This window comes from Paroedura picta, chromosome 2 (assembly GCF_049243985.1).
Source record: "Paroedura picta isolate Pp20150507F chromosome 2, Ppicta_v3.0, whole genome shotgun sequence".
Taxonomy (NCBI): domain Eukaryota; kingdom Metazoa; phylum Chordata; class Lepidosauria; order Squamata; family Gekkonidae; genus Paroedura; species Paroedura picta.
In genome coordinates, this window is record NC_135370.1 from 155,715,052 (window position 1) to 155,725,471 (window position 10,420).

At 57.7% G+C, this 10,420-nt stretch overlaps 1 protein-coding gene across 1 annotated transcript; it reads right to left on the minus strand.

Moving 5' to 3' along the window:
* Positions 1–1,091: 1,091 nt before the first annotated feature.
* Positions 1,092–1,985, minus strand: LOC143828952 (integrase/recombinase xerD homolog). Its single transcript, XM_077319104.1, has one exon. The coding sequence runs from the start codon at positions 1,983–1,985 to the stop codon at positions 1,092–1,094; it is 894 nt and encodes a 297-aa protein (XP_077175219.1).
* Between the last annotated feature and the right edge of the window lie 8,435 nt (positions 1,986–10,420).

Genomic DNA, 10,420 nt, shown 5'->3' on the forward strand with positions numbered 1-10,420 from the left:
ACGGCGGCCGCGCTTAGTCGCGGCCGCTATTTGACTAGCAGGTGGCGACTATACCAGTAACGACGCGGACCCAAACTTGGCAACAAATTGGCCGCAGCCGTTTATTAACCAATACCCTCCCACCGGAGGGTTGGCCCGCATGCATGGTAGTGGAGCCCCAACCTTGTCAGCCGGCCGGCTGACCACCCCTACCCACGGCGTTCCGGCTCCTCACCTCACTCCCAGCCGGGAGGATGGGATGCCTTCCGCCGCGGGATCCCTGGGAAGCGACCATCGAGGACCCCACGGGCGTCCGCCACCATGGGATCCCCCCTCTCGCTTGGCCCCGGGCCCCTGGCCTCCCAGCCGGGTAGGCCGCGCCCGGTTGTGGCCGGTCTCTTTAATGAGACCCCCTACTCCAGGGAGTCCCGTATGCAAACGGGCTCCCTGCCAACGGGCTCCCTACCTTGCATGTCCCGCCACTGGACAGGAACCAACGGTCCCTGTTCCCGCCAACCCTCGGAAAAAATAGCCTTCAAAACGTCCCGAACGTCGGCCAGCCAAAGGTCACACCCCCGGTCTGCGAGGTGAACCCCATCCGACCGAAACAAAAGCGGGGAACGAAAAGTTAACTTGGGGTGAGGAACGGTCACACCCCCCAACGAACGCACGGTCTTGCACGCAGCCTTGTTAGCTTTCTGCTTGGCCAAGTTCACACGGTCAGGCCGCCGAGCGGACCGCCAAACCAAACGATCGAGCATCTCAGACCACACCAACGTGGTGTGTGGCAGCCTCTGTCGTAGGATTACCAAGTCCTCTGATATGGCCGCACTCAGCTGACGACCGGTCATGGAGGGCAGATCATTTTCTCCTAGATGCATCACCAACACATCAGGGACGCCCCGGCGATGAACTTCGTCAGCCACGACCCGCAGCAGGGACGACCACCGCAATCCCCTCCGACCGGACCAGGTAATCTTGCACACGTCCTCGAGGCCGAGATGCTCTCCCCATCCTGTCGCGACTGCGTGTCTGCCGGCCCAGTATGGAATACTGTGCCCCACCACCGTGACCGCTGCCGCACCTGATGGAACACCTGGGAAAAAACCAAATCAAACAGCATGTTGAGGGCGAATATACAACTTATATGCCCGGGAACGCCACCGCCCCCTCTGCTGGATGGCCCTGGCCGGCTCGCCAGCCAGGTACGCCTCCGTGGCGGCGCCAATGCGAAAAGAATGCGACCCATACAAGGAAGGTTGAAGGCCGGCTCCCTGCAAACAGGCCCGGAGAACTGCCACGAACTGGTACCGGGACAGACAGCTCCCGTTCTGATGGACGAACAGGGGTCCAGCAAGGGCAGGCCGTATCTCCAGGTACGCGGCCATAGCCCGTCGTGGGCAATCGGCCTCCCCACGTAAAGCCGGGAGGTACACATGATTCCCTTTGCCCCCTTGGTCACACTTGGACCGCCGAATGAGGCACTGGACCCCCGAGTCTACCAACTCCACGTCCGAAAACATCAGACCGGCTGAGAAACGGGCTGAGCGGGACCGTGCCACCAACTCCCCTCCCCTCAAGGCTCCGTGGAAAGCCGCGGTGAACGCCGCCCGGAACAAAACCAGCTCAAAGTCCGAGCGAGCCACGGCAGGCAAGTGCCCCAGCAGCTGTCGCAGGATAGCTCTGGTGATGGGGCGCCGAGGATCAGGCCGAGGCACGGACTGCCGCCCCCAGCCCTTCACGGCCTGCCGGGCCAGAAACGACCGCCCAGGGTCCCAAGCGCCGAGGGCCTTAGAGCAGAAGGAAAGTCCGGCCAGAGTGACACACAGCGTCCTGCAAGAGAGTCCCTGCTCCCGGAGACAAGCCAGGAACCGGAGCAGCAGGCCCTCATTCATCGGCCAAGGGGAAGAATGCCCAGCCGAACGGGAGAAGTCCACAAACTGACTTGCTGCACGCCGATACGCCCTCCGAGTGGAGTCGGCCAGTGACGACAGGACCCCTTCCATGATCAGCCGACGCCAAGCTGCCACAGGTCCTCCGGACAACCGACCGATTCCCTTGCCGCTCCGGGAGCGAGACGCCGGAACCTCTCGACCTGAAACCGAGAGAGAGCGTCGGCCAACTCGTTGGTTACCCCCGGGACGTGTCTGGCGCGAAAAGAGACGTTGTACGACAAACAGTCCAAGACGAAAACCCGGACCAGGCGCATAACCCGGGCGGATCTGGACGACTGCCTGTTCACAATCTGCACCACGGCCTGATTGTCGCACATGAATTCCACGCGGCGATCGGCAAAACGCGGGCCCCAGATCCGGACCGCCACCACTATGGGGAAGAACTCCAGAAAGGTCAGGTCACGGTGAACCTCCGCCGCCCAGGCGTCTGGCCACCTCGCGGCGCACCACTCCCCTTCGAAGTAAACCCCGAACCCGCAGCCCCCTGCGGCGTCAGAGTGAACCTGAAGCCGATCCCTGGGAGCGTAGGGCGTCTGCCAGATGGCCACTCCGTTAAAACCTCCCAGGAACCGCTCCCACACCCGTAGGTCCGCCTTCATCTCCGTGGAAACCCGAAGATGGTGAAAAGGACGAGACAATCCTCGAGTGGCAAATGACAAGCGAAAACAGAAAGGCCTGCCTGGCGCGACCACCCTGCAGGCAAAATTCAGGTGCCCGAGCAGCACCTGGACCTCACGGAGTGCGCACTTCCGCTTTTCCAACAGCTCCCGAATGAGTTCCCTGAGGGAGGCCACCTTATCCGCCGGCAACCAAGACGTGCCCGCCACGGTGTCAAGCTCGACCCCCAGGAAAGTGAGCCTGGTAGCAGGACCCTCAGTCTTGTCAGCCGCCAATGGCACCCCCAGTTCAGACATCACCCGTTGAAACGACCTCAAACTGGCCGAACAGGCGTCTGTGCCCGCCGGGCCCGCCATCAAGAAGTCGTCCAAGTAGTGGGCCAGCTCCGGGACCCCCCCCGGACCCTAGCGGCCCACTCGAGGAAGGAGCTAAACGCTTCGAAGGCCGCGCATGCAATGGAGCAACCCATTGGCATGGCCTTGTCTACGTACCATCCGTCGAGGAACCGGAAGCCTAGAAGGCAGAAATCCTCCGGATGGACGGGCAGGAGCCGGAAGGCCGACTGCACGTCGCACTTAGCGAGCAATGCCCCCTGGCCGCAGCGGCGAACCATAGCCACCGCCTCGTCGAATGGGGTGTACCTCACGGCACACAGCTCCTGTGGGATGAAATCATTGACGGACTCGCCCCTCGGGTACGACAGGTGCTGAATGAGCCGGAATTCCCCGGGCGCCTTCTTGGGCACGACTCCGAGCGGGGAAACCCGCAGGTTGGGCAGCGGCGGACCGCTGAATGGCCCAGCAATCCGTCCGGCAGTCCGTTCTTTGGCCAATTTCGCCGCCACCACGTCCGGCAGATCGCGGGCAGATCGCAGGTTGCCGCTCGTATAAGCCGCCCGCTCACCAGTGAACGGGATTCGGAACCCCTCCGAGAATCCAGCCGCCAAATAAGCCGCTGCAGGCCTGTCCGGGTAGCTACCCAGCCAGGACAGCAGCACGGGCAGCCGAACCGGCGTGGGAGCCAGGCCGCGGAGCTGCCCCGCGGCTTCAGCCGGATTTTGGGGCGGCGGAAGGAGCTGCGGGACCCGATCCCCCGTCCTTCTTACCGGAGGATCGGGTCCCTCGAAAGGGCTGGGAAGAGGAAGGCTGCGCACACGCCGACATGGCATGCCCGCCCCCGCAGGTCTCACAGCGGTGTTCGAACCGGCACCTGCGCCGCTTGCAGCCACCCCGGTTGTAGTCCCAGCAAACCAGCCCGGACAACTTGCGAACAGGACCGGAGGATCCACCTTTACCACGTTCCCGCCTTTGGCGGGCGCTGGGACCCACCTGCATGAACCACGCATCATGCAGCCGAAGATCCCAACGCGTGGAAGCGTTGTGGGAGGCGAGTTCCCGGAACTCCCGGTCGTAATCCATGGCGGCCTCCTCGCCACCCACCTCCCAGGCCTCCAACACGGTGTAAAGGTAACGGGCAAGGTGCCAACCCCGCTCCGGGTACCCCCCGCAAATCAAGGCCTGGAATTCGGCGAAACCTTTTAGCCAATTGAGCATGGAACGCTCAACCGGCTGTGACTGCGCCTTATCCTTGTCACCCTTTTTTCCCGTGTCGGCCCCTTTTCGGCGCCACTTCGCCAATTCGAAAAAATCAACGAAGTACCCATCGAGGGCCCGCTCCCGCAATTTCACGGGAAGGTGCACCCCCGGAGGGGCCTCACCATCCCTGAATCTGCCAGGCGGTTCGCGCCTGCGCCGGCTGATGCCCGCCTCGTCGAGCATCCGAACCATGTCGCGCCGCCTGTTTTTCAACCAGAGCGGCATCCCAGGGACGTAGGCCCCCTCTATCCAATACCACCCGTCATGGATGGTATCGTCGCCTTCCTCCCACGACGATGACTCACCCATGGGCGAGCTCCGTCGCGATGCACGCCTACGCTTATGGGCCTTCCGTAGCGTCGTGCGCTTCCGCTTCCCACTTGGCCCGGCTCGCGGCGACGGCGTCCGAGAGTCGGTGACGCCCAGCGTGCTGCCCGAAACTGAAGACTCAGCCGGGCCAGGGCTGCGCCGCCGGGTGCCACCAGAACCGTACAGCGCCTTGGCCTCTGCGAACCCGGCCCTATATTCAGACGAGCGGTGCTCTGCAGAACGACCCGGGCGGGAATGGGCAGATGAGCTGGAGCGGGGCGACCGGCGGCGCCGCCCTTCGCGGCGGCTGGTGTCGCGCCGCCGGCACCCCCGACCCCCCTCGCGCCCACCGGAATATCTACGATAATGGCGCGGGGAGGACCCACTGGAACCGTCCGCCGTCCGCCGCTGGGAGCGGTCGGGACGGCGCAGTGGGGATGGGGACCTATAAGTGTCCCTGGCCCGGTCCCTGGGCCCCCCCAGCTGATGGCGGCCCGAGCCGCTGGATGCGGACTCCGACGAACCGGAGCCCTGCCCCACCCTGGCTCCCCTGCCCCGCAAAGAGGGGGAACTGCTGGTCCGGGGTCGGTCGCCCCCCGAGGGGGAACGCCCCGACCCGCGCCTACCGCGCCGGACGGACCGCCCGGGAGAGCCTCCCCTCCGCGGGGACGCCCTTTTCCTGGATGCCGCCCCCTCCCCCCGGGCCCGAGCCGTCGGAATAGCCGACGCCCAGGCCCGGCTGGCCCGCAGGGCGCAAGCCCGCTTGCGGGCCCCGCCCCCGGAGGCCTCGGGCAACGGGGAGGAGGCACGCCGTGAGGCGCGGGGAGCCTGAGCAGGCGATCTGCGCTGCCCCCCGCGCCGCCCGCCCCCGCGGGCCGCGTGGTCGCGGCGCCCGCCAGACCCAGACCCCGAGGCCCCAGAGCCACCAGCGCCGGGCGAGGCCGGAGCCGCGCGGGCGGAGCCGCCGCCCCTGCCCGAGCCCCCATGGGGCGAAAGAGGGGGCCGCGCCGGGCTGCGGCAGCTCCGGCGCGGCCGTGCCGCCGCCGAACACTCGGGGGCCCCGCCCCCCGACCCGCGGGCCTCCGGGGCCGAGGGGCCGGGCCCACCGCCGCTCTCCGGAACGGGGGCGGGGGGCGCCTCGCCGACGCCTCCCCCTCCCCCTGCGCTGCTGGACGCGGCCACCTCGCCGCGGCCCGCCGCGGCCGCCCTCTGTCGACGGGGCATCCCGCCCCCCAGCGACTGAACTGCGGCCTGCCTCTGTAGCCGCAAACCCCCGGCCCGACGTCCCAGGCGGCTCTCCCCGCCGCACATCCCCGGCTGCGGAGCGGGGGGGGGAATCCGAGCGGCTTCTTCCCCAAAGGCCGGCTGGCAAGCGCCCAAGCGCCGTGAGCCGCCCCGGCCTTCAACCCCCGGAGCCACCCGCTCGGAGAACCGTCCTGGTCCGCGGCGGTCGGGGAAAGAGGGCGAGCCACGTGAGCGCGGCCTTAAAAGGCCGGTGGCCCCGCCCTTCCCCCAGGCGCGCCGCGGCGCGCCCTGATGACGCGGCCAGGGCCCGCGCCGCTCCCGGGCGCCACCGCCGCGTCAACGGCGGCCGCGCTTAGTCGCGGCCGCTATTTGGTTACCTCATAATATTCCAGACCAAAATACAAGTTGCTGAGATGCCAGACAGACAGGTAGATGATGGACAGATGATAGATAGATAGATAGATAGATAGATAGATAGATAGATAGATAGATAGATAGATAGATAGATAGATAGATAGATAGATAGATAGATAGATAGATAGATAGATAGATAGATAGATAGATAGATAGATAGATAGATAGAGAGGGAGAGAGGGAGAGAGGGGGAGAGGGGGAGAGGGGGAGAGGGGGAGAGGGGGAGAGGGGGAGAGGGAGAGAGATGTTAGCATTTTGTAGATTTGTTCTGGAATACTATGAGGTAACCAACAGCCTTCCCTTTCTGCTAAATAAACACTGCTGGCAGACAGCGAGAATGTTTGCTATTGAACAAACTCTCATCCTGGAATTTAGGTCCCATTGAGAGGAGGGAGGTGGCCCGACATAGTTGTTTATTTGCACGCGCTTCCTTATTTGGTAACAATCCCTACTCAAAGCTCCTTGGCTGTAAAATCAGACAGAGAGTGCTGCAAGCTGCCACACCTAATGGTTCTGAAGCGATCCATCTGCTTCCGTAACATCAGACATGTATTTGTTTAATTTCCCCCACTGAGTCACTTCCTTTTTTTTCTGAGAGAGACCTTGTATCTTCTGGCTGCCTGGATTTCAGCATCAGAAAACAGAAACACATTTTGTATGACAAGCAGCCAAAGATGAAGCATTAGCAGCAATGCTCTGTGGTATTGCCAGGCCCCAAGACATAGCAGTTAGCATGCTAACTGGTTCTCTTAGGGATGGTTCATGTAACCAACAATCTGAGGAAACCTCCTGTATATGGCATGGATAATGCTTTTATGCAGATGCATTCAATTGATGCGGCACTTTTGAGGGGAAAGAAATGCAGTAGTCAGCATATGGGCCAACATGAAAACTTGCATATGCAAAGCTCCAATATGTGTGCTGGATTTTTATTAGGGTGTCTTGTGAGCTTAGCCCTTTGGGCATAATGCTGTCTATTCATCGAGCTTAATGCCACTGCTGTAGTACGGTTTGCCTAACAAGAGGATGGGTGAGATAGGAATGTCTCTTCTTCAGAAACCCAGAATGCATCTTCCGGGGACTTGCTTTAGAGCAGTGGTCCCCAACCTTTTTATCACCGAGGACTAGTCAATGCTTGAAAATTTTAATGAGGCCCGGGGGGGGGGGGTAGTCTTTTGCTGAGGGACGTTGCTGCTGCTGCCTGAGCCCCTGCTCTGCTTGCTTTCCCTCCTGTGCCCCTGACTTCCTGCCACCTGCTGGGGGTGCTGCCATGACACCAAGTCATGGCAGCCGCTGGAGAGCACCAAAGTTGAGCCGGCAGCAGAGTGGCAGAGCAGCCGCGGAGGAGGACGAGGGGGAGCCGCGGCCTGGTACCAAATGATCCACGGAACGGTCCCGGTCCCCGGACTGGAGGTTGGGGACCACTGCTTTAGAGCTCTGAGATAACCTAAATTCCCATGTTCCCTCTCATTGGGTTGGAAGATGTCTGCATGTGTTGCTGCACTTCCTTGTCCAAGAGAAAGTACTAAAATTGTATCCCCTATTGGGGTGTATTTTACTCCTAATTTAGCACTCCACTGAAAGATGTCTGAAGCTTCCTCCAACCTAAGGGGTCTTTGTCCAACTAAAGTGACCCATCATTCAGTGAAAAGGTCATGGAAGTTGGACAAAGGCTCCTTAGACTGGGGAAAGGCTTCTTGGGAGAAGGTTGGGACCACATGGACAACATTTAGCACAAAGTATTTATTTTAATGTCATTTTTTTTAAATGAAAAGAAATTATGGAAACCACCTACATTCCATTGCTCCATTTGTATATTATTTTATCAAAAATTATATTGAAGTTTTATGTTTTGCTGTACTGCTTACACAACTGTTTACGTGTGAGCATTATCCCTTCCATTCATACATTGCACGGTCCAAGCCCTAGTATGCAGAGATGCAGGGGTAGTGTGAACTATGCTATCTGAATAAAATCTGCATAATCCAGAGTTCAGTTTGTGTGAGATTCTCTACATATGCTATTGGGGGGGGGGGTTTAACATTAAATAATGGAGGCAGAAGGCAGAGGTCAATGATAGATTATTAGGAACTAAGTTTGCCAGCTGCCTAGAGAAAAATGTTCCCTGGACTTTTAATAGAGACTTCATGGAACATACTTACCAGACAGAAGAAGACTTGGTTTTTATATGCCACTTTTCTCTACCCAAAGGAGTCTCAAAGTGGCTTACAGTCGCTTTCCCTTTCTTTTCCCCACAACAGACACCCTGTGAGGTGGGTGAGGCTGAGAGAGCCCTGCTATTACTGCTCGGTCACAACAAATTTATCTGTGCTGTGGCCAGCCCAAGGCCACCCAGCTGGCTGCATGTGGAAAGGAGGAGCGGGCAATCAAACCTGGCCTGGCTTGCCAGATAAGAAGTCCAAGCCCCTAACCATTACATCAAGCTGGCTAGGGAGACAGAGAAGGGGGTACAGGGAAGAGGTGTTGCCAGCAACATCTGGAAGGTTTCTCCAGAAGCAACATCAATTCTCTTAAGGAACTGATCACAGAGTTTTACCACAGAGTTTCTAGTGATTCCTAGAGAGGCATGACATCACTTCTAGATTTTTCTGGAAGTGGCATCATGCTGTTACCAATGGTGTGTATTTTGTTTTCTTTCAGCAGCTACTGGAGAGCTATCTGGCAACACCTAGTGGGGGAAGGACATCTCCATGGGGTATATGACAACACTATTACCAGGTGCTGTTGCCATGAATAGCTTCAGCTGCTCTTTTTCACAAATGTTATTAATTAGGATCCCCCCACACACACACACACACACCAGACCTGTTGGCAAATCTATATAGGAACAATGGTATCAATGTAGCTTTGCCAATCCTAAAATTTGGTTATATCTTCAGTTGAATAATATCCTGTTCAAAGGGCAGCAGAACTGCAACTCTTGAAGTCCATGTTCTGGACCTCAGTCCTTCATGTCCTCTGGCCACATGCTCATACAATGTTTCCTAAGTGACAGCCACTTTCTAAGACCCAGTGATGCCTAGAAGACTCATCCCAGGCCAAGAAGACTCAGCTCTTCAAATGGCATAATGTCATGTGAGATTTTCTACTGCAAAAGTTTTGCTAACTCACCTGGGCCCCAAGGGCTTGCTACCAAAACTGCGTCCCTCAGACAGTCTCGGTAAGCAAAATATTTGATGACTGAGCTCAGATTATTGTAAAGCCTATGAGGGCATCCCACATAGACACCCCCATTCTTTTATCTGATCATCTTTCATCATCTCCTCTGCCTCTGTCTCTTCCCTCTACTGTTCATTGTGAGTGCAGATGGGTTCAGACATGAAAGTTTTTTTTTTTTTTTTTTTTGAGAAAGCTCAATTTCCACTGATACCAATCAGGGCAAAAGAGAAACAAAGAACAATCTAAGCAGATCTGTTTCTGTCATGAGCTAAATGGAAATCCCAGATTACCACACATGATAAAATTTGTTGTCCCAGTTGTAGTCGGTTGTTTGTCAAGTTGGTAAAAATTGTTTGTGCCACGCTAATGAAAAGCTTCTACGGCACAATTACAGGCTTGCACATCACATATCAGAGTTAACCGTGCGCTAGGCTGAGGCATGTTGTTACTAGCCACCTTGCCACAATCTGCACCACTTATACAATCTTCATAGAACTGTTGAGCATCAAATGTAAATTACCGTTGTTCTTTGGTTGATGGAGAGAGAATACATCAGGAAGAAAAGGAAGATTTCCCCAAGATATGAGTTAGTGCTCCATTCAGGAAAGGTGACATGCATGCTTAACAGCATACTGGGTATGCCAGGTTCCTAACTGTAGTATGTAGAAGGGTCAGTGGCAGAGCATCTGTTTGGCATGCAGAAGGTCCCAGGTTCAGTCCTCAGCATCTCCAATTACAGGGATCGGGCAGCAGGCAGTGTGGAAGCCCACCTGCTGGAGAGCCAGTTCAAGAAGACAGTGCTGACCTTAACAGACCAATGGTCTGGTTCAACGTAAGGCAGCTTCGTATATGATTTTGTTTCATAGTTCCTGCCTGGTGAAAGGAGCTCCCAGGAACGATCAGGGCTCTGTCAGAGTTCTCTGAGTTCTGCAGGGTCTGCGAGACAGATTTCTTCCGCCAGGCCTATGGTCTGGCCAGCTAATTAGTAACAACAATTCCAATGAAATATCAGGCTTCCCCTTTGTCCCCAATGCCCTCTGTGTCCCCCCCCCCTTGATTCCTCCTTATTTCAACATCTGGTGGGACAGTGTGGTGATGAATTACCATCAGTAAAACATGGTGTGA

Bases quoted from the DNA above. Each gene is read 5' to 3' on its own strand.
- LOC143828952 (XM_077319104.1), bottom strand. From the start codon at position 1,985: ATGGAAGGGGTCCTGTCGTCACTGGCCGACTCCACTCGGAGGGCGTAT.